This window comes from Eretmochelys imbricata, chromosome 22, assembly GCF_965152235.1.
Source record: "Eretmochelys imbricata isolate rEreImb1 chromosome 22, rEreImb1.hap1, whole genome shotgun sequence".
NCBI classification, from domain to species: domain Eukaryota; kingdom Metazoa; phylum Chordata; order Testudines; family Cheloniidae; genus Eretmochelys; species Eretmochelys imbricata.
Window position 1 is genome coordinate 19250518 of NC_135593.1, and position 23496 is coordinate 19274013.

The following is a 23496-nucleotide window of genomic DNA, read 5'->3' on the forward strand; positions in this document are numbered from 1 at the left end:
CCCTCCCCCATCTCCTTCCTTGCACGCTCTGAGTTGCCCCCCAGGCAATGAACAGGCTTTGAACACAAGGCTTTTCTGTTTAATGTAATAATTTACTGTGTAACATTCATTATTCGTACATCGACATTAGGGTTACAGAGTATGGGCGTCTATTTAGCCACGAAGAGTAACTATCCCCAGTCCTCGTCCTGCTCCCCAAATAATTGGACAGAGAGTTGGACGCATGGTGTGGTCCTCACAGTCTCCTGTTACTCTAACCCAGGGCCCATGGGAAGGGAGTTCTTCAGGTGATAAAGCTGGCTGCACTGCAGCTCAGAATAACAAAGCTTTCAAGACCCAACTTGACCTCTCTGAGCACTTCTTCCTACATCGGGCTGGCATAACCAGAGTGATTGCTACTGATTTCAATGGGAGTTAATGGTGCCCAGCACCTCTCAGGATCTGGCCCCTACTTTGTAGATTCTGCACAGTCCTTGGGACAAAGTCAGCATTGGTGTAAGCAGCTGCAACTCCACTGAAGTCAATGGAAGTGTCACCTACATGCAGCATGGCTGGGTTTGGCCCGTCAGTGAATTTCTGCACACACATGGACATGTAAAGGCAGTGGTCCAAACTGAGTGGTGTCCCGGAGGTGTTCTGGGCAGGCACTGGGGTGTGGAGGTTGCAGTTGCATAAATTCCCCCTTGGTTGGAGTCAGGTTGCTCCCTGAGTGCAGGACTGGAGCAAGTTATGGGAACCAGATGGTGCTGGCAAAAGCAAAGCCTCTGTGTCTCGTGAAGTAGGGAGACACGGGGGTGGGGGGCGGTGCGGTGATGGGGGTGGTGAGGGAATATCTTCTACTGAACCAACTTCTGCTGATGAGAGGACACATTTTGGAGCCACACGGAGCTCTTCTGCAGGGCTGACCTGCCCAAAAGCTTGAAATTGTGTCTGTCTCACCAGGAGATGTTGTTCCAATAAAAGACATTACCTCACTCACCCCCCCCCCCCATGCCTCTCTACCCTGGGACCAACACTGCAAACAACAGCGAAGTAGGTTCATAGAGTGAGAGGGGATGGGGTGCTGCAGCTGTACCCACAGCCAGAGTTCACTTGGTCCGGCCTGTTTGTAAGGTTTCTGGCTACCCAGTGCTGGCTCCTTCGCTAGTGACTCACTCCAGGGACTTCTTGCTGCTTTCTTTAAGGAATATTTACATAGAAGGGCCACCGGACCGCCTCAGCGCCCTGCTCGTCACTTTTTATACTGTTAGTTCTCCCATGCTGGCCAGGCCAGCCTGTGTTGCTGGGGAACGTTAACATTTTTAAACAAGGATGATTCTCATCAGTGTGTAAAGCAAAAATTCCTGAAAACACTTCATGCCAGAGTCCCTCTTGTACCTGCCTATGCTTTCTTTTCTCCTCCACAAAGGCTCAAATTTGGGCCTACACTCCTTGCTGCTGCCCCTTGAAATTCTTCAGAGCCCTGTTGAGCCTTCCCTTGGGGGTCATGGCAGCAGCTCCTCTCCAATCATCCCAGGAAAAGTAAAGTAGGGTAGGGAGATTTGCTGTTGTCGGAGCCATTGAGCTAGGGTCACATATTGGAATCAGCTGGGGCTAGTGCTCATGGTCAGTTACTTGCCGTTGGGGGAGAGGAGAGCCCTGCAGTCTGCCCTCCATCTTGCGCTGTCTTGCTGCCCTTGGAACGGTTCTTGCACCGTGCATGGAAAGTTTCCAGTAATGCTGCTCCCATCAGCACAGCATCTCTGGATCCCAGCTAGCAGGTGAGAGGTTTCCACTGAAGAGAGGTTTTTCTCCACCCTCTTTAGGAGTCAATGGTTCCTACACAGTTGCAGCTGCCCCTGCACTTCCACCTGACAATGAAGCTATTGCAGAACAGCAGGGTGTGGTGCTACTATACATTTGTGAGGTACCCCTGGGATCTGAACGCCCACCTCCCAAGCCTCTCTGCAAAGTGAAACAGTTCTGCATTCCTCCCGAATGGCTCAGCTTTATCTTGCTGGGCCATTTAGTGGCATGTTAAACCCCAAGGAGCTGCATTAGCAAAGCTCTGCAATAGGCAATTCCCAGGCTGGGCAAATGTTCCTACAAACAGCTAGTTTCCTTGGCTGTCTCATTCACTATAAGCTCAGGTATTTGTGCTTGGCTGAGCACCTTCCCCTGCCCAGGCTGCTCTGGTCCTTTTCAGTCTCACCATGAAGGCCTACACATCACCTTGTGCTGTGGCTAGGAACAGCTGTGTTACCAGTTCCCCAGGAGGAGTCACCAGCAGGATTAAGTAGGAAAAGAACCCAGGTTGGGAAGGAACAAAGTTGCTTTTTAAAGCAACAATTAGTAGCAGAACTGAAGCAAAATGTGCAGGCCTTGGTCACTGGGATTCAGGATGAGGGGTTCTTATGTAGTAGGAAAACCTACTTGAACAGAAACGGGACAGAAGCAAAAACAGCCTTGAGCAATATATTGTTTTGGCTTGTGAACCACTGCTGTGCGCGTGATCTAATTTCACCCCCCACAACCCAGTGCCCCCATCACCTTCGCCAGATATATTACAAGAGATACATCCATCACAACAAATGCCAGATCGCCAACGATCCATAAAGTGCTTCCGTCAGACAAACCACTGCTAAGCATCCCTGACTTGCAGCCTGGCTCCTTTGCCCACAACCAAAGCAGGGAGCTTAAAAACCCACCAACCCCCTCAGGCTGGGTTTGCAATGAACCAGGGGCTTTCAGCACTAGATTAAAAATATAAAAATATGTATATATTGTACAGGCAAGAAGCATTCATTATTGGTACACTCACATACAGCACAGCCTGCTACGTACACACGCTGCCCTCTGCTCCAGCACAACATCCCTGGCCCTTTGCCATTATAAACAAGGAAAATTAAGTAAAACCATGTGTTTCAAACACACTAATAATGATGATGGTGAGGCTGCTGCTGACCCCTGAAATAAGCTATTTAGTGTGGTGGGCTGGGGCCTTCCCCCACTGCAGCCAGAGGCAGATATTCCAGGAGCAAATCGCCTTGGATGGTTAAGTCCCGCGCAGGGAAGGGGTTTCCCCCTCGTGACCAGTGCAGTGTGAGGCGAGCCTGTCTTGTGCTGCACGCCTTCTGTGGAGGGGCTCCTGGAGGAGGCGACCAGTGGACTCCGCTCTGGCTTTCCAGGGGCTTTCCCAAGCAGGCCGGGTAACAGTCTGGTTTCGTGGCTTCCACACCTTCCTGGGCTGCTGGTCCTGACCTTGGGCTGGGTTCCACCCCGCCCCAGCAGAGGCTGCTGGTTCTCCCCCTGGTGCTGCAGGGCGAGGCCCGCCAAAAGCTTCTGTGTGCCGTGCTTGGCAGGAGAGCCAGGAGCCAGAGGAGGTTAGGCCCTTTCCCATGATTTGCAGCCCAGGCAGAGATGAGGGGAATGGATGGTTTGCCCTGCCCCCACCTTTCCCCCCAGTCTTTGCACGGGAGGGCAGAGGGCTCTGCCCCAATCCACTTCCCAGGGCCAAAGAGACAGAAAAGTGGAGGGACATTGTACCCTTCCCCCATCCCTTCCCTGACCCCAGCAGCCAGGACCGGCTCCAGGTTTTTGCCGCCCCAAGCTGAGGTGGGGCTGGGGCTCGCAGGTGGTGCTGGAAGCAGGGGGAGGGATGTCCCCTTCTCCCAGCGCCTGCAGGGGCTTCCCCCCCCCGCCCAGCCGCGCAGAGAAGCCCCCAGATAAGGGGTGGCACAAGGCGGCGCAGCCCCGGCTCCCCGGCAGGACTCGCCCTCTCCTCCCCAGGGAGCGGCTGGGCCCTGGCCGCTCAGCATCCCGGGGCTGGGGCTTCCCCTTCCCGCTGCGGCCGGGGGCTTCCCCTGCCCCGAAGGAAAAGGACGGCCGGAACCCGCCCCCGGAACGTGCCGCCCCCCGCACGTGCCCGCTTTGCTGGTGCCTAGAGCCGGTCCTGCCAGCAGGGGCTGCCGGAGCTGCCCCCGTAGCGACCCTTCTCCTGGGGAGTGCAGCAAAGCAGCTGTTCCCTGCGAGCTGCAGGATGGGGCAGCGACCTACCCCTACGTCGACTGGTCTAAGCTGCAAGCCCTGGAGCAGAGACCCCCCGCAGCAGCCCGAGGCGCCCGGACTTCACTCCTCCAGCCCGCAGCGAGCCACCCGTCTCCAGCCCAGGCACGGACAGCTGGCCTGGAGAGAAAGCTCCTCGGCCCACCAGCAGAGCCCGGCACTCACTGCTGGGACGGCTGTCCTGCTCCCCGTACAACAGCATGGGTTGTGGTGGCTGCACACAGTGCCGCATTTGTGCCGGGGCTTGCCAGGGCTGAGCCCCAGCACAGCGAGGCTCGGCAGTTCAGGGTTTGTTGTGTCAGTTCTGAAAGTTAAAAAATGGCTTGAGCCTCAGCACCTCTTTCGTTACCAATTAAGCACTGGCTGCACACCACAGCCTTCAACCCCCCTGCGAGGAGGGGGCTGGCCCGAGTGGGGCCCCCAGAGCCAGGAGAGTGAGGCGCGGAAGAGATGCAGGAGCCAGTTGGGGGAAGATCCGTTCTCTCTGCTCCCGCTTCACCACGGCCCAGGGCCCTTGAGATGCAAGGGGTTGAGTCCAGCTCATGTAGGCATCCCACGGGGACCAGATGAGGGTGGGTGGGGTGGGGAGAAGGGGGCTGCAGCAAACAGGACAGCGACACGCACACACACCGCACTGGACAGCATGGACCCTCCTGAATTCCACTGTGTGTCTGTCCCGGCAGTGCCCGCCAGGGGAAAGGGGAGCTGGGTTGTTAGGCTGACTCGCTGCTAGAGGCCAGGCTCACCGCAGCTCCTGGGCTCTAGCTGAGAGGCCCAGTCCCTCCCGATGCGGGAGTGAAGGTGCTGTTGGGTAGGTCTTTCCAGCTTGGAGATTTGAAAGGGGCACCTCCTGGGAGAGGAGGCCTAAATCATGACCTGTTGGCATCGTAAATTAGTGGCTGCCTGGGGAGGAATATCCCCTGGATTTTAAATGGCTATTTTAGAATCTACAACTGTTCACAATTTTTGAAAACCCAAACTGTTAAGATGTAATGACCACGGTTTATGTAGGCCCTACACAAAAACAATGTTTTGGGCTCCCTCTGCTGGCTTTGCAGCAGCAGCGGCTAACAAGCAATGCTCAGACCTGGGCTGATTCCCCTACGGACTCTGGGTGTGTGTCTACGCTCCATTGTAAACTCGGGTCTGGTGGACCTGGGCTGTGCACCTGGTGTTTCCAGGCTGCACTGGAAACCTGGGCTGACAGCTGCTGCACCCGGCTCTCCCTGCCGTGCTCCCGGGTCCATGCTGAACGACACAGACCGTCCGACTCGGGTCTGAGCTGTGTCCACACTGCAGTGTAACAGGGCTTGGACCCGAGCCACTGTAGGGCTCAGACCTATCCCGGCAGGGTCCTGAGTGCTGGCTGACCCGAGTCAGACGGGTTTGTGTGTGGACGGAAGTGGGGCTTGGGCTCAAACGTGAGTCAGAGCCCGGGCGTAGAGTGTGGCCTCGGCGTATCCTGGAGCACAAGGGCTGTGGTTTGGCGAGGCTGTATCCCGAACAGGGAGAGGGAGCGAGTCCACGTTGGCCAGAGAGCAAAGGGGTTTGATTCCCAGGCTCTCCGGGGCTGCCACACACGGAGGGAAGTTAAACAGCGAGCAAGCTTCAATGTACTCTACGGTGACCGTATAAACCTGCCGACAGGCCCAGCGTCCTGGCCTGCTGCTGAGAACCCCTGCAGCGCTGTTCCGGTGCCCACTCCCAGGGCAGAGCCAACAGCTCCAGGCAGTGTTGGCTGAGCCGCTGGAGGGGGCAGGGGAAGAACAGACCTGGCTCTGGCCTGGGGCAATGGCTGGTGCTGTTTCCAGCCCCAGCCAAACTCTGTGGGCAGAGGAGCCTGTGCCGGTGAGCTCAGCTCATGCTCTCCCTCCCTGCCTTCCCCGCGCCGGCTGCTCCTTCGCTCCAGCAGAGCGGGCGTCACTTGAGCAAGGATATGTCGTCGGCGAAGTCACCGTGGTCCCGCCGCAGGCAGCGGAAGCAGCGCCCCTGGAAGACCATGAGGCACAGCGGCAGCATGAAGAGGGCGCAGATGGCCGCCATGACGTAGGCGATGGTCATCAGGGTGGACTCGTCTGTCTGCGGGATGTTGTAGCCGCAGTCCTCCATGTTGGGGTGCACGTAGGGCCCCTCCACCGCCGCCGTCCGGAACTCGTCGTGCCCTGCGGATGGGACCCCCCGTTCAGTGCACCAGTGATGGCCAGGCGGGGGCCGTGGGTGGCTGCTGCGGGGGCCGTGGCTACTCTTTGCTCAGCAGGGGGAAGTGCTGTCACTTTAGCTGCCCTGGGCACCAGGAGGGAGACCAGAGCTACCCTGTATGCACAGGCCTGACTGTTCAGAAGCCGCGTTGGAGTGGCATGAGTGGGCCCCTGCGAGCCCCCCAGCTCGTCCCTGGCCTGGGGCGGCCCCGGAGCTGCCAAACAAAGGATGAGGGCAGCTGTGGGCCAGGCTGCAGAGCTCCATGGGCTGCACCAACTGTGAGCAATAATTGTTCTTGTCCCCTGCCCCCTCTAACCACATGGACCCACGGCTCAGCTGGGCAGATGCGTCTGCCCCAGAGGGACCAGCACCGCCCCCTTCCTTCCTGCAACCAGGAGAGGGGAAGCTGGGTGACCCAGGGGGTGCTGCCGCCTCCCCCTCTCCTGCAGCCACCCCCCTGCTTGCAGGACTCCCGATCTCAGCCCTGTGGAGACGTTACCACCCGCCCCCGAATGCCCTGCCAGCCCCTGGCTCTTCCCCTGCGCTGCACGCCCCTCCCCTCACCGTGGCAGGTGCTGACGGCAAAGCCGATCCGCTTGCGGGCGCGGTCGAAGACCACGTAGAAGCCTTCCATGATGACAGCGCCCATGACGGTGCCTGTGGAGGACTGGGAGATGGCGAACTTGTAGCAGTCGTCCTGGGATGTGGCCACGTCCTCCACGGGGCGCAGGTATTGCTGGAAGGAGACCGGGGGTGGGTGTTATCAGAGCCCCTGGGGGCGGGGAGCAGAGAGCTCCAGCCTCCAGCTGTGTTCTGAGAGGAGCAGCCACCTCCCTGTAGCCCCAGCTCACTGGCCGGGGACTTGTTCCTGGGCCGGGGGCTTCACCACTCTGAGTCCAAGGCAGCCCCCTTCACTCGACAATGCCCAGGCCAGCAGGGCTGGTGTTGGAGAGGGGCCCACATGAGCTGTATTTCAAATTGCCCCCCCAAAATGTTTGGGGTGCTGGGCTCCCAAGTTCTGGCTTAGCCCATTAGAGAGAGGGGGGCCAACTCTGAGTTGTCAGCCCCTCACCTCCCAATTAAAATCCAGGACATCTGGTGCTGGCCCATGTCCAAGGGCTGCTGCTCCTGCAGACCCCCAGGGAGTGAGCTATGTGGCTCCTTCCTGCTCACACCCTATCCGAGTGCTACCCGTGAGCGCCCTGCCGTGCCCCGCCGGGGACCCACCTGGGGTAAGATGGTGATCCGGAAGGACTGGTTTGTCGCCTCGCCCATCAGGTAGAGTGATATGACTGGGAAGATGTGCCAGGGGGTAGTGCCGACTTGCCAGCAAACCAGCTGTTCCCCCAGCCAGAAGCCATCCGGGAACTTCTCCGTCTGCCCCGTGGGGAAGGAGAGAGACGGTGAGATCGTGTTGGTGTTCAGTGACGCAGGGCTAGACTGTCAGTGCAGGACTGCTGCAGGGGCTGGGTGTCAGTGCGGGGACCCTTCCCTCCAGGGCGGAGCTGATGACGGGGGTGGGGTGTTGCCATGCTAGAGACTCTTTTAGCTGGGACATGAAAGGAAGGCCCTGTCAGTCTGTGCTCTGTGCAGGTGTCATGGCGCTCTCCACAAGGGCAGGGCTGCTTGCCCACAGCGTCTGAGCCGCGTGTCAGCTCACATTGTAAGTGTCTCACCTTCCGAAGTTTCCTTGCAGTTTCAAACGGAAACAGCATTCTTCCTGTCCTAGCCAGCTGCCACCTTTTACCCCAGAGGGGGCTGCCTTTCAGTGGTGGGCAAAGTGATCCCGGAATACAGTCTGCTAAGCGCTCTGTTAGTGCCGGGTCACAATGGCTTGGTCTCTGGGGCCCTCGGCATTCACCAGGGATCCGGCTGGGGAAGGGAGGGGATTGGGTTTGTCAGAGAGCGATACTGACCGAAGACACCATTTTGATGGATTTCACTGCAGCCTCAAACACCTTCTTTGGCAGCCGGAGGTTGGTGGTCCCGCTGTCCACAATGCTCTTGTCGTAATTATACTGTGGGGGCGACATGGCGAATGAAACACCAGCCCCTGCTTCTCTCCTTCTCCATGGGCCCCCCCGAGGCAGCACCTGCCCTGCTCCCACCTTAAGCCAGGAGGCTGCCATCAGGCTTCAGCAACTGTTCCTGAGGGACGCAGGGTCAAAGCCCAGGGCTTGGGCTGATTCCAGCTGAGCAGGTCGCCTCCCGCTGCCAAGCCGCCAGCTCTCCCGTGACTCCCCTGGCGTCACTGACAGTCCCAGCAGAACTTCGCTGGCTACATGGAGACTGCCAAAGGCAGCCGGGGAGGCAAAGTACGGCGCACGTCTGGCTGCAGAGCTCAGCGGGCAGCTCCTCGGCAGTGCATGGGCACAGGGGATTTGTCACGCGTACTAATCCAGGGCCAGGCACGTGTGCTGGATGTGGGGCCGGCACATGCACCTGGAGAAGCGTTTATCTCCCTGCTCTGGACGAGGAACAGGCCTGCACACAAACAACTCACCCCGTTCACTGTCCGCATCGTACTGCTCTGGGTGGGGGCCCCTGCGCTGCCTCCAGCCTCCCCCCTCTCCTGGGCACAACGGGCCTCAGTGTGTAGGGCCGGGGGGTGCTGGCACCCCCCATGCCCCACAGGTCTGCAGGGAGCCAGACCCACGTAGTGTGCGAGCTCTAAGCCCAGCCTCCCTGGCCTCCATCCCTGTTGTGGCAATACGTTGGCCCCGTCAGGCCACGGAAGGCCTGAGAGTCAGGGTGTGCCGGGGGCAGGGGAACAGTCCCTGCCATTTCTCTCTCTGTGCTCCCCAGAGGTATGTGGCCCTCGCTCGTGCAGCCCCTCGCCACCCCCATCACCTCCTTGCAGTCCATCTTCAGGTCTTGCCCATTGATCTCCATCTTGACGATGATGACCTCATAGTACCACTCCTTGCGGATGGGCGTGTACCAGATGCTGCCAATGTGGAGGGAGTGGTCCACGCCCCCGATGATCTGCAGCCGGGAGAGAGGTGTGAGCCGCCATCAGCCCCGGGAGCAGGGCCCACAGGGGCCTGCGGAAAAGGAGATGGGGAACCAGCGAGAACACTGACTCCGGAACCAGCCCCGAGGGGCCCCTCCCAGTAACGGGTGGGGGCGCTCTCTGCCTCGCGACCGCCTGGCACTGCTGTGGCCGGCGCCTGGCACCGCCCCGAGCCCAGGGTCCCAGCGCCGAGCTGAGAGTGTGCACTCACCATGCTGCCCCCAACCGACGCCAGGGCCTCGGACTCGTTGGGAGAGAAGCCGGCCCCGCAGAGCTGCAGGGAGAAGATGTTGGGCACCCGGGTCTGCTTCACCAGCGAGTTGAAGAAGGGCTCCAGGGTGTCGTCAGGCTGATGGGGGAGACAGAACCGCAGAGCTGTGAGCACCCGGGAGACGGGCAGCCTGGGAGCGCTCCTCGGGGACCCCACGGAGGCCTGGCTCCATTCCCCTGCACTTGCTACAGAGAGACCTGGTGTCGGGCTCCAGGTGGCTGACACAGTTCTGAAAGCCGGAGCCAGCTCCCCCAGGGGCTGGCGGGAGGTGACAGCAGAGCTAAGAGGAGAGGGGATTGGCCTACTTCAGCAAGGCGTGCCGAAGGCAGGACAAGGAGCAGCCAGGAGGGCTGAATCTGGGAATTTAGGTCTGGCTGATGGCAGCCAGGAAATATCGACCGTCTGGGATAGCCTCATTCCCCATCTCTAGAGCAGCGAGTCCTGGGTCACTGTTACAGCCAGGCCTCAGGGGCAGGACACAGGGGTTCTGGTCCCATCGCTGCTACAGCCTCGGGCAAACTGTAGCCGCTCTCTGTGCCTCAGTTTCCCCTTCTGTAAGATGGGGGCAGCACTAGGTGGCTGCCTTGTGGGAGGACTGGAGAAAGGCAGCGTGTTATTGCTCTCCTTTTTGGAGGACTGGGTTTGTGGTGCAATGACAGAGCTGGTAGCTGAGGGACACAGGACTGGGTTTGGGTGCAGTGACTGAGCCGGGGGCCGAGGGGCTGGGTTTGGGGTGCAGTGACTGAGCCGGGGGCCGAGGGGCCAGGTTTGGGGTGCAGTAACTGAGCCGGGGGCCGAGGGGCCGGGTTTGGGGTGCAGTGACAGAGCCGGGGGCCGAGGGGACGGGTTTGGGGTGTAGTGACTGAGCGGGGGGCCGAGGGCCTGGGTTTGGGGTCCAGTGACTGAGCCGGGGGCTGAGGGGCCGGGTTTGGGGTGTAGTGACTGAGCCGGGGGCCGAGGGGCCGGGTTTGGGGTGCAGTGACTGAGCCGGGGGCCGAGGGGCTGGGTTTGGGGTGCAGTGACTGAGCCGGGGGCCGAGGGGCTGGGTTTGGGGTGCAGTGACTGAGCCGGGGGCCGAGGGGCTGGGTATGGGGTGCAGTGACAGAGCCGGGGGCTGAGGGACCGGGTTTGGGGTGCAGTGACAGAGATGGTGGCCGAGGGCCTCGGTTTGGGGTGCAGTGACAGAGCCGGGGGCCGAGGGGCCGGGTTTGGGGTGTAGTGACAGAGCTGGGGGCCGAGGGGCCGGGTTTGGGGTGTAGTGACTGAGCGGGGGGCCGAGGGGCTGGGTTTGGGGTGCAGTGACAGAGCCGGGGGCCAAGGGGCCGGGTTTGGGGTGTAGTGACTGAGCCGGGGGCCGAGGGGCTGGGTTTGGGGTGCAGTGACAGAGCCGGGGGCCGAGGGGCCGGGTTTGGGGTGTAGTGACTGAGTGGGGGGCCGAGGTGCTGGGTTTGGGGTGCAGTGACTGAGCCGGGGGCCGAGGGGCTGGGTTTGGGGTGCAGTGACAGAGCCGGGGGCCGAGGGGCTGGGTTTGGGGTGTAGTGACTGAGCGGGGGGCCGAGGAGCCGGGTTTGGGGTGCAGTGACAGAGATGGTGGCCGAGGGCCTGGGTTTGGGGTGCAGTGACTGAGCCGGGGGCTGAGGGACCGGGTTTGGGGTGCAGTGACTGAGCCGGGGGCCGAGGGACCGGGTTTGGGGTGCAGTGACAGAGATGGTGGCCGAGGGGCTGGGTATGGGGTGCAGTGACAGAGCCGGGGGCCGAGGGGCCGGGTTTGGGGTGCAGTGACTGAGCCGGGGGCCGAGGGGCCGGGTTTGGGGTGCAGTGACTGAGCCGGGGGCCGAGGGGCTGGGTATGGGGTGCAGTGACAGAGCCGGGGGCCGAGGGGCTGGGTTTGGGGTGCAGTGACTGAGCGGGGGGCCGAGGGGCCGGGTTTGGGGAGAATTAACAGAGCCAGTGGCTGTGGGGCAGAGTTTGAGGTGCTGGATGTGCACCCGTACGCAGTAGCTGCCTGGCCCCTCCTAGGTCTTGTGGTGCTGAACCCCACCCAGACCGGCGGTGCCATGCTCACCCGGGCGATTTCTGCATAGGCCAGCCCCAGAATCCCTTCCCAGTTTGACCCGTTGATGAAGAATTTGTCTGACTCTGTGATGGCAGCGATGTTGGCGCGGACTGTGACATTCGGGCCGTGGGGGATGGTGACCAGGTCCGTCCCCAGTTCCCCTTCCCATTTGCCCTGGGTGTATGGCACGTAGACCCCTTTCCGCAAGTCCCGGTAGGTGCTGGACCTGCAACGAATGCCAAAGACAAGAGCAAAGCCGTCAGGCTAGTTGTACCGGAGCATGGGAGGAACTGGGGAAAGGGTGGGAGTGGGGGGAGTGGGCAGGGACCTGGGGGGGGATGGCAGTTTGGTCGGGGCCAGTGAACCCCCAGGATTGTGGAGCTGAGAACCAGTGAATGTGCAAATCTCCATGTGTGTCTGCGAGTGGAGGGATTGTGAACTCACATGTATGTGTGTGTGTGCGAGCAGCCATACATATGGGCTACACGCTAGTGAACCTGGATGTGTGTGTCTGGGAACTGGCCTGCATGTCGGTGTGTTTGTGACTCTGCGTCCCTCGGGGTGTGCGTACGAGCAGGTACCAGGAACAGCCTTCCCCCCCACACACAATGGGCCCCCAGCCCACCTGCATCTCCACAGCTGGACTATGACCCCCTCTCTCCCTCCCCAGGACACCAGAGGTGCTCAGGCTAGACTGAACTGCAGCATCCCCATAGGCCCCATCTGCTTCTGGTCCCACCCTGAGGCCAGGGGCCGATCAAGATGGAGCCTGCTAGCAGCTCCAAATGCTCCTTGGCGTGGTCCCCGCATAGGGACCAGATTGTAGCTGTCCATGCGCAGGGCACTCTGAGCCGTGGGGCTGATTCTAGGGCGTGGGGGAGCTCCCTCTCCTCAGACACTTGGGCCAGGGCCAGGGGAGCACAATGGGCCCAGCCCAGGGGCGGGCAAGGAACAAGCCCAGGCATTGTGCCCACTGGCCAGGAGGCCAGGCAGTGTTGTAATGTGGCAGGAGAGGCGGGGTGGGGGAGGATCTCCTCTGCCCCGCTCGACACAGAAAGGGGCCATTGAGCCCCGCCCCAGCGCATACGCTGCCATCACGGAGGCTGACCAGCACCTGGCCGTGTTGGCCCTGAGCCCGGGCCGGTGCCATGCCTGGCACTGCCAGCCTCGGGATTCGAGGGCCAGAGCCGGGGCCCCGGCACATACAGTGCACAAGAGGGGGCTGCTCTGCCCCCGCCTGCCAGGGAGAGGCCTGTACAGGCCCCCTCCGGTTCCCCACCAGGCCGGCAGCTGCCTGGGGCATCCCAGCGATGGAGCTCACAGGAGCTAGCCATGCGGCTGGCCTGGGGAGCGATTCCTAGGCTCAGCAACAAGGACCCCAGATGCTCTCCCAGAGGCAGTCTCCAGGGTGGTGCCCCACATCCAGGGGCTGTGCGTTGCTCCAGACTGCAGCAGAGGGGTGCATCTGGGGAGAGAGGGGCACTGAGCGACACGGCTCTACACACTCAGAGCCGGCTCCAGGAAGGCTGGGGGGCCGATGCACCAGACTGCGGCTCAGCTCCCACCTTTGCCACTGCCTCCCTTCACGCCCACCCCTGGGCTCTGCTCCCCGTCTGCAAGGTGAGGGCAGACACGTCCCTTGGGCCGCCCTCTTCCTGGTCTAGCTAGAGCGCTGGCTGCCTGAGCCGGGACGCCTTCACGAGGAGCGTGTGCAGTGCCCAGTACCGGGGTCCTGCTGCCAGCTGGGACCCCGAGGGTCTGCAAACAATGACACCAACGGACTGCGGTGGTGGGTGGAGGGGGACGAGCAGCAGCAGACGGAGGAGGGGGTCTGACGTCAGAGAACAGCGATAAACAGTGTTCCAGGCAGGCGGCCAGACTCCTGTCAGTCACCCGGCTGGAAATCTGGATGGGCTCACTGCACGTTTACACTGGGCATTGGCACCTGGTGCATGCAGGCCGGTGACCCCTCAGGCCGGCCCCGGAGCTGGAGCTCACTCTGTTCGTGCTGTGTGAACCGATGGTTCATCTCATTATTCCATGGGAGCACGCTGGGGGCCCTGGGCCATTGTTGCCAGCACCCCTGCCCCAGCCTCATGCGCCGGCTCCTTTCCTGCCCATAGTTCCTCTCCCTGGAGGGGAACAGCCAGGGCTCTGCGAGTGCTAGCCGGGGGCCGAGGGGCAGCCTCGCCTCATGCAGCTCCTGGGGCTGAGCACAGAACCGCCACCCTGCCCCAGGGGGGAGCCCAGACAGCCCCCAGTGGGTTCCATGCCAGAGTGAGCCGGCCCCGCGAGAGCCCCCTGGGCCCCAGGCTGTGAAAGGTGCCCTCTCCAAAGTGGGATGACTGACCGACCCGACCTGTGGGCACAGGGAGGGAGTGTTCCTGGGGGCTGTAGTCTGAGGGCGATGGCTGCTGTCAGCTCAGGGCGTGATTCTGTGAGAAGTGGAGCCCAGGGCAGCAGATGGGGCCGCATGGAGGGAGGGCAGGTTGGGGGTGGAGGGGGTGGAGAGGGGTACCGCGCTCTCTGCTTGGGCTGCTGTGGCCAGGACCTCCCCTCACAGCAGCGCAGCTCAGGGAACACAGACCCCTCAGCATCTAGCTCTGTCCAGGGCTCTGGGCCCAGCAGGGAGCCCCCCGGCACTGCCAGCTGGGGATGCTGGCTCAGAGCAGGGTCCCCTCCCCAAGATGGGAAAGAGCAAAGTGGGGGTCCCCTGGGAGTCGCTTTCTGGGGCCAGGGCAGTGGGTGCCCCATGACGGACGAGACTCCCATGGCTGAGCCACCAGGCGGGTGACTGGGCTTCCCCAGTGCAGCGCCGCGCTCTGCCCCCGCCAGCCCACAGCACCCCGGCCATACTCACAGCTGTCGCTGGTAGTACCTCCGCAGGAAGGAGTGAGGCGCTGCCCCCACGGCAAAGTTACTGCTCCCCGTGTCCACCAGAATGTTCAGCTGGGGAAGGAGAGCAGGGGCACGTTACTTAGGAGCAGCAAACAGCAGTGCACCCAGCCCCGACCCCTGCCTGGCACAGCGGGGCTCCCAGCCCCCCTCACTTCCTGGCACAGTGGGGCTCCCAGCCCCTGCCACAGCCTGGCACCGCAGGGCACCGAGCCCCCACCCCTGCCTGGCACAGTGGGACTCCCAGCCCCCACCCCTGCCTGGTACAGTGGGGCACCCAGCCCCCATCACTTCCTGGCACAGTGGGGCTCCCAGCCCCTGCCACAGCCTGGCACCGCAGGGCACCGAGCCCCCACCCCTGCCTGGCACAGTGGGACACCCAGCCCCCACCCCTGCCTGGTACAGTGGGGCATCCAGCCCCCATCACTTCCTGGCACAGCAGTGCACCCAGCCCCCACCCCTGCCTGGCACAGTGGGGCTCCCAGTCCCCACCCCTGCATGGCAAAACGGGGCTCCCAGCCCCCACTCCTGCCTGACACAGCGGGGCTCCCAGCCCCGACCCCTGCATGGCACAATGGGGCTCCCAGCCCCCCAACACTTCCTGGCACAGCGGGGCTTCCAGCCTCTGCCACAGCCTGGCACAGCGGGGCTCCCAGCCCCTGCCCCAGCCTGGCACAGCGGGGCACCCAGCCCCTGCCACAGCCTGGCACAGCAGGGCACCCAGCCCCCACCCCTGCCTGGCACAGTGAGGAAGCCAGCCCCTGCCACGGCCTGGTCTCTGGTGCTCTTTGGGCTGTTAGCGCCTTAGCTTTTAACGTTTGCATTTATTCACAGGGCGGGGAGAGCAGCAGTGCCCAGATTTCCTCTGTCCATGCCACATGCCAAAGCCAGCTGGGAACGGGTCCTTGCTGCCACTATTCCCAGGGAAGCCTCAGACCTCAGCTCTCCAGCCTCTCTCCCGCCGTGGCTGCCTGCAATCAGCTCAGTGGTTGCTGCGGCAGGACACCCGACTCCCGCCACCTTGCAGGAACCAGCCCACTCAGCAGCACGGCTGGGCACTGCGGATGTATCCGCTTCCCTCTGGGGCAGGGCGGGAGAGCCAGCTCTGCACCAAGGGCTCCGCATTACTCGGGCAGGACACCCTGGTGGGTGCCAGGCACGGTGCAGCCAACCTCCAGGGGCTCAACCCAGAGCCCAGGGAATGGCTGGCTGGATCAGACCAGGGTCATCCAGCTCAGGGCCTGCTCTGCCCTGCTCCTGCACAGAGAATTCCCCCTTGAGAACAGTTCTAGGAATCCAGGCACGCCGGGAAAGGTCCCTCCCTGCGAATCGCCCCCAGCCACCCCCACCCTGTAACTCCTTTGGGGCGTTGGGTCCAGTGCTGATGTGGAAGGAAGAGTCCAGCCGAGTGAACCCGTCCCCATGCCCGACAGTGCCAAGTATTGGTCCAGCTTGACCCCAAGGTGCCGGGCATGGGGTAGACAGGCATTCAGAGGCATGAGAGCAAAGGCCAAGCAAACCCCTTCAGTCACCCACATGAGGAGGGTGTTCCCTGAACGCCTCCCAGTCCCACAGCCCCGAGCAGGAGCCTGTGCATCCCAGGGGAGCAACACGGAGCAGGGCGAGTGGAACAGAGGGAAGGAGACCAGCTCCGGACCCTGGTAACAGGCGTGACATAGCCTCCCCAGACTCCTCCCCATCAATTTGCACAAAGGGATCTGGCCGCTGGCCCCGGCTAAACTCCAAGTGGACCCTAGCCCTTTTGCGGGCTCAGCCTGTGCAATGGGGCAGGGGGAGATGCTCCGTTCCACTGGGTATCGTTCTACTCCAGAGCCTCTGCTGGGCTGATTTGCCAAGACTGCCTTGTCTAACAGGCCCCAGAGGGGCTTCTGCTCTTAATCTGCAGAGCCAAGGGGCTAATGCACTTGTGCTCATTAGAAAATCACTCATGCTGCAGCGGGGAGGGTTGTCCCAATGAAGCGCTTACACGAGTGTCTCAGCACTGCACCTCCCCAGAGCAGGCTTTTTCTATTGCACCACTGCCTCACGGCGCTGCTACCTCAGTGCCGTGCGACGCGCCACTGCCTCTGCGCGCTGCTACCTCAATGCCGTGCGACGCGCCACTGCCTCTGCGCGCTGCTACCTCAGTGCCGTGCGACGCGCCACTGCCTCTGCGCGCTGCTACCTCAGTGCCGTGCGACGCGTCACTGCCTCTGCGCGCTGCTACCTCAATGCCGTGCGACGCACCACTGCCTCACCGCGCTGCTACCTCAGTGCCGTGCGACACGCCACTGCCTCTGCGCGCTGCTACCTCAATGCCGTGCGACGCACCACTGCCTCACCGCGCTGCTACCTCAGTGCCGTGCAACGCGCCACTGCCTCTGTGTGCTGCTACCTCAGTGCTGTGCGACGCACCACTGCCTCACCGCGCTGCTACCTCAGTGCCGTGCGACGCGCCACTGCCTCACCGCGCTGCTACCTCAATGCCGTGCCACGCGCCACTGCCTCACCGCGCTGCTAGCTCAATGCCGTGCGACGCGCCACTGCCTCATCGCGCTGCTACCTCAGGGCCGTGCGACGCGCCACTGCCTCTGCGCGCTGCTACCTCAGTGCTGTGCGACGCACCACTGCCTCACCGCGCTGCTACCTCAGTGCCGTGCGACGCGCCACTGCCTCACCGCGCTGCTACCTCAATGCCGTGCCACGCGCCACTGCCTCACCGCGCTGCTAGCTCAATGCCGTGCGACGCGCCACTGCCTCATCGCGCTGCTACCTCAGGGCCGTGCGACGCGCCACTGCCTCTGCGCGCTGCTACCTCAATGCCGAGCGACGCACCACTGCCTCTGTGCGCTGCTAGCTCAGTGCCGTGCGACGCGCCAGTGCCTCTGTGTGCTGCTACCTCAGTGCCGAGCGAAGCGCCACTGCCTCAGTGCTTTGCTAGCTCAGTGCCGTGCGACGCGCCACTGCCTCTGTGTGCTGCTACCTCAGTGCCGTGCGATGCACCACTGCCTCACCGCGCTGCTACCTCAGTGCCGTGCGACGCACCACTGCCTCTGCGCGCTGCTACCTCAGTGCCGTGCGACGCACCACTGCCTCACCGCGCTGCTACCTCAATGCCGTGCAACCCGCCACTGCCTCAGTGCGCTGCTAGCTCAGTGCCGTGCGACGCACCACTGCCTCTGCGCGCTGCTACCTCAGTGCCGTGCGACGCACCACTGCCTCACCGCGCTGCTACCTCAATGCCGTGCAACTCGCCACTGCCTCAGTGCGCTGCTAGCTCAGTGCCGTGCGACGCGCCACTGCCTCACCGCGCTGCTACCTCAATGCCGTGCGACGCACCACTGCCTCACCGCGCTGCTAGCTCAATGCCGTGCGACACGCCACTGCCTCTGCGCGCTGCTAGCTCAATGCCGTGCGACGCGCCACTGCCTCTGCGCGCTGCTACCTCAATGCCGTGCGACGCGCCACTGCCTCACCGCGCTGCTACCTCAATGCCGTGCGACGCACCACTGCCTCACCGCGCTGCTACCTCAATGCCGTGCGACGCGCCACTGCCTCACCGCGCTGCTACCTCAATGCCGTGCGACGCGCCACTGCCTCACCGCGCTGCTACCTCAATGCCGTGCGACGCACCACTGCCTCACCGCGCTGCTACCTCAATGCCGTGCGACGCACCACTGCCTCACCGCGCTGCTAGCTCAATGCCGAGCGACGTGCCACTGCCTCTGCGCGCTGCTACCTCAATGCCGTGTGACGCGCCACTGCCTCACCGAGCTGCTAGCTCAATGCCGAGCGACGCGCCACTGCCTCTGCGCGCTGCTACCTCAATGCCGTGCGACGCGCCACTGCCTCACCGCGCTGCTACCTCAATGCCGTGCGACGCACCACTGCCTCACCGCGCTGCTACCTCAATGCCGTGCGACACACCACTGCCTCACAGCGCTGCTAGCTCAGTGCCATGCGACGCGCCACTGCCTCACCGCGCTGCTAGCTCAATGGCGTGCGACGCGTCAGTGCCTCACCGCGCTGCTACCTCAATGCCGTGCGACGCACCACTGCCTCACCGCGCTGCTACCTCAATGCCGAGCGACGCGTCACTGCCTCACCGCGCTGCTAGCTCAATGCCGTGCGACGCGCCACTGCCTCAGTGCGCTGCTAGCTCAGTGCCGTGCGACGCACCACTGCCTCAGCGCGCTGCTAGCTCAGTGCCGTGCGACGCACCACTGCCTCAGCGCGCTGCTACCTCAATGCCGTGCGACGCGTCACTGCCTCTGCGCGCTGCTACCTCAATGCCGTGCGACGCGTCACTGCCTCTGCGCGCTGCTACCTCAATGCCGTGCGACACACCACTGCTTCTGCGCGCTGCTACCTCAAAGCCGAGCGACGCGCCACTGCCTCACCGCGCTGCTAGCTCAATGCCGTGCGACGCACCACTGCCTCACCGCGCTGCTACCTCAATGCCGTGCGACACGCCACTGCCTCACCACGCTGCTACCTCAATGCCGTGCGACGCGCCACTGCCTCACCGCGCTGCTACCTCAGTGCCGTGCGACGTGCCACTGCCTCTGCGCGCTGCTACCTCAGTGCCGTGCGACGCGCCACTGCCTCACCGCGCTGCTAGCTCAATGGCGTGCGACTCGTCAGTGCCTCACCACGCTGCTACCTCAATGCCGTGCGACGCACCACTGCCTCACTGCGCTGCTAGCTCAATGGCGTGCGACGCGTCAGTGCCTCACCGCGCTGCTACCTCAATGCCGTGCGACGCGTCACTGCCTCACCGCGCTGCTAGCTCAATGCCGTACGACTCGCCACTGCCTCACCGCGCTGCTAGCTCAATGCCGTGCGACGGTCCACTGCCTCAGCGTGCTGCTAGCTCAATGCCGTGCGACGCGCCACTGCCTCACCGCGCTGCTAGCTTAATGCCGTGCGACTCGCCACTGCCTCACCGTGCTGCTAGCTCAATGCCGTGCGACGGTCCACTGCCTCAGCGCGCTGCTAGCTCAGTGCCGTGCGGCTCGCCACTGCCTCACCGCGCTGCTAGCTCAATGCCGTGCGACGCGCCACTGCCTCACCGCGCTGCTACCTCAATGCCGTGCGACGCGTCACTGCCTCACCGCGCTGCTGGCTCAATGCCGTGCGACGCGCCACTGCCTCACCACGCTGCTAGCTCAATGCCGTGCGACGCTCCACTGCCTCAGCGCGCTGCTAGCTCAATGCCGTGCGACGCTCCACTGCCTCAGCGCGCTGCTAGCTCAATGCCGTGCGACGCGCCACTGCCTCACCACGCTGCTACCTCAGTGCCGTGCGACGCGCCACTGCCTCAGCGCGCTGCTAGCTCAGTGCCGTGCGACGAACCACTGCCTCAGCGCGCTGCTACCTCAATGCCGTGCGACGCACCACTGCCTCTCCGCGCTGCTAGCTCAATGCCGTGCGACGCGCCACTGCCTCACCGCGCTGCTAGCTCAATGCCGTGCAACGCGCCACTGCCTCACCGCGCTGCTACCTCAATGCCGTGCGACGCGCCACTGCCAAAACGCGCTGCTACCTCAATGCCGTGCGACGCGCCACTGCCAAAACGCGCTGCTACCTCAATGCCGTGCGAGGCGCCACTGCCTCACCGCGCTGCTACCTCAATGCCGTGCGACACACCACTGCCTCACCGCACTGCTACCTCAATGCCGTGCAACTCGCCACTGCCTCAGTGCGCTGCTAGCTCAGTGCCGTGCGACGCGCCACTGCCTCACCGCGCTGCTACCTCAATGCCGTGCGACGCGCCACTGCCTCTGCGCGCTGCTAGCTCAGTGCCGTGCGACGCACCAGTGCTTTACCACGCTGCTAGCTCAGTGCCATGCGACGCGTCACTGCCTCAGCGCGCTGCTACCTCAATGCCGTGCGACGCACCACTGCCTCACCGCGCTGCTACCTCAATGCCGTGCGACGCGCCACTGCCTCACCGCGCTGTTACCTCAATGCCGTGCGACTCGCCACTGCCTCAGCGCGCTGCTACCTCAATGCCGTGCGACGCACCACTGCCTCACCGCGCTGCTAGCTCAATGCCGTGCGACGCGCCACTGCCTCAGCGCGCTGCTACCTCAATGCCGTGCGACGCGCCACTGCCTCTGCGCGCTGCTACCTCAATGCCGTGCGACGCGCCACTGCCTCACCGCGCTGCTAGCTCAATGCCGTGCGACGCGCCACTGCCTTACCACGCTGCTAGCTCAATGCCGTGCGACGCGCCACTGCCTCAGCGCGCTGCTACCTCAGTGCCGTGCGACACACCACTGCCTCAGCGCGCTGCTACCTCAGTGCCGTGCGACGCGCCACTGCCTCAGTGCGCTGCTAGCTCAATGCCGTGCGACGCGCCACTGCCTCTGCGCGCTGCTAGCTCAATGCCGTGCGACGCGACGCTGCCTCACCGTGCTGCTACCTCAATGCCGTGCGACGCGCCACTGCCTCTGCGCGCTGCTACCTCAGTGCCGTGCGACGCGCCACTGCCAAAACGCGCTGCTACCTCAGTGCCGTGCGACGCGTCAGTGCCTCACCGCGCTGCTACCTCAATGCCGTGCGACGCGCCACTGCCTCACCGCGCTGCTAGCTCAATGCCGTGCGACGCGCCACTGCCTCACCGCGCTGCTACCTCAGTGCCATGCGACGCGTCAGTGCCTCACCGCGCTGCTACCTCAATGCCGTGCGACGTGCCACTGCCTTACCGCGCTGCTAGCTCAATGCCGAGCGACGCGCCACTGCCTCACCGCGCTGCTACCTCAATGCCGTGCGACGCACCACTGCCTCACCGCGCTGCTACCTCAATGCCGTGCGACGCACCACTGCCTCACCGCGCTGCTACCTCAATGGCGTGCGACGCGCCACTGCCTCACCGCGCTGCTATCTCAATGCCGTGCGACGCACCACTGCCTCTGCGCGCTGCTAGCTCAGTGCCGTGCGACGCACCACTGCCTCACCGCGCTGCTAGCTCAATGCCGAGCGACGCGCCACTGCCTCTGCGCGCTGCTACCTCAATGCCGTGCGACGCGCCACTGCCTCACCGCGCTGCTATCTCAATGCTGTGCGACGCGCCACTGCCTCTGCGCGCTGCTATCTCAATGCCGTGCGACGCACCACTGCCTCTGCGCGCTGCTAGCTCAGTGCCGTGCGACGCACCAGTGCCTTACCACGCTGCTAGCTCAGTGCCATGCGACGCGCCACTGCCTCAGCGCACTGCTACCTCAATGCCGTGCGACGCACCACTGCCTCACCGCGCTGCTACCTCAATGCCGTGCGACGTGCCACTGCCTCTCCGCGCTGCTAGCTCAATGGCGTGCGACGCGTCACTGCCTCACCACGCTGCTACCTCAGTGCCGTGCGACGCGTCACTGCCTCACCGCGCTGCTAGCTCAATGCCGTGCGACTCGCCACTGCCTCACCGCGCTGCTAGCTCAATGCCGTGCGACGCGCCACTGCCTCAGTGCGCTGCTAGCTCAGTGCCGTGCGACGCACCACTGCCTCAGCGCGCTGCTACCTCAATACCGTGCGACGCGTCACTGCGTCTGCGCGCTGCTACCTCAATGCCGTGCGACGCACCACTGCCTCAGCGCGCTGCTACCTCAATGCCGTGCGACGCGCCACTGCCTCACCGCGCTGCTACCTCAATACCGTGCGACGCGTCACTGCCTCTGCGCGCTGCTACCTCAATGCCGTGCGACGCACCACTGCCTCAGCGCGCTGCTACCTCAGTGCCGTGCGACGCGCCACTGCCTCACCGCGCTGCTAGCTCAGTGCCGTGCGACGCGCCACTGCCTCTGCGCGGTGCTAGCTCAGTGCCGTGCGACGCACCACTGCCTCTGCGCGCTGCTACCTCAATGCCGTGCGACGCTGCCTCACCGCGCTGCTACCTCAATGCCGTGCGACGCGCCACTGCGAAAACGCGCTGCTACTTCAATGCCGTGCGACGCGCCACTGCCAAAACACGCTGCTAGCTCAGTGCCGTGTGACGCTCCACTGCCTCACCGCGCTGCTAGCTCAATGCCGTGCGACGCGGCACTGCCTCTGCGCGCTGCTACCTCAATGCCGTGCGACGCACCACTGCCTCACCACGCTGCTAGCTCAATGGCGTGCGACGCACCACTGCCTCAGTGCGCTGCTACCTCAATGCCGTGCGACACGCCACTGCCTCAGTGCGCTGCTAACTCAATGCCGTGCGACGCGCCACTGCCTCACCGCGCTGCTACCTCAATGCCGTGCGACGCACCACTGCCTCACCACGCTGCTAGCTCAGTGCCGTGCGACGCGCCATGTCTAGCCCTGTAGGCCCCTGTTAGCCAGGCCTTACACCTCCCATAGCTCTGCCAGTGTCCCGCAATCCGGCTCTGCAGCCCCACCCGCCCCTCATTATCTGCTTTAGAAACTGCCCCTTGTGCCACTACTGGGTCCTAGGTCGGTTTTTGTCCGCGGGGTGGCTAATAGCGGGGGGTGCACTGCTCACACCCCCCAGTGACGTGTTTCACAGGGTGGAGCTCTACGTCAGCCTAATGCACCCTCCAGGTGAACCCCGCTCAGGTGTGTGTAAACCAATAGGCTTAAGAGCACCCAGAGATACTGTCAGCAGCTGGATCGCAACTGACATAGCAACACCTGCGCTAAGGAACCCTGTCTTCACTAGGCAACCCGGCGTCCGCAGCCACCACCTCTCAGCCCCTCTGCAGGGCGTCCAGTGCCTTTCCGTTCGATCGTTAATTAAAGGCCATCTGTGCTAGGCAACTGGCTTTTGCTGGTCCCTTGCGTGGTCACTTAAGAGAGGTCTCGCTGGACCAATACCCTGCTAAACAGGCAACATACAGCAGCAGGGAGAGAGGATCAGCCCAGCAAGATGAATGGTTTGCAGCCTGAGCCCTTACCCCATCCGCACATGAGCAGTGAGGCCCAGGGGAGCACACGGGTAAAATCTGCAGGGTAGCTGGGACCTGCGTCCTGGTAACAGAGTAAAGGCTTTGGACCGCCCCGGCGCTGTCCGACAGGCTG

At 63.1% G+C, this 23496-nt stretch overlaps 1 protein-coding gene across 1 annotated transcript in view; it reads right to left on the reverse strand.

Annotated features, from left to right (window-relative positions):
• Positions 1-65: 65 nt before the first annotated feature.
• The window catches only part of BACE1 (beta-secretase 1), a 30068-nt gene continuing 6637 nt past the window's right edge, over positions 66-23496 (reverse strand). The window contains exons 2-9 of the mRNA XM_077839954.1: positions 14444-14532; positions 11593-11809; positions 9468-9605; positions 9094-9228; positions 8160-8261; positions 7471-7620; positions 6808-6979; positions 66-6206 (exon numbers count right to left, since the gene is read on the reverse strand). Of these exons, the coding sequence (XP_077696080.1) occupies positions 5965-6206; positions 6808-6979; positions 7471-7620; positions 8160-8261; positions 9094-9228; positions 9468-9605; positions 11593-11809; positions 14444-14532 (1245 nt within the window). The 3' untranslated portion in view covers positions 66-5964. The remainder of the gene's footprint in view (positions 6207-6807; positions 6980-7470; positions 7621-8159; positions 8262-9093; positions 9229-9467; positions 9606-11592; positions 11810-14443; positions 14533-23496) is intronic.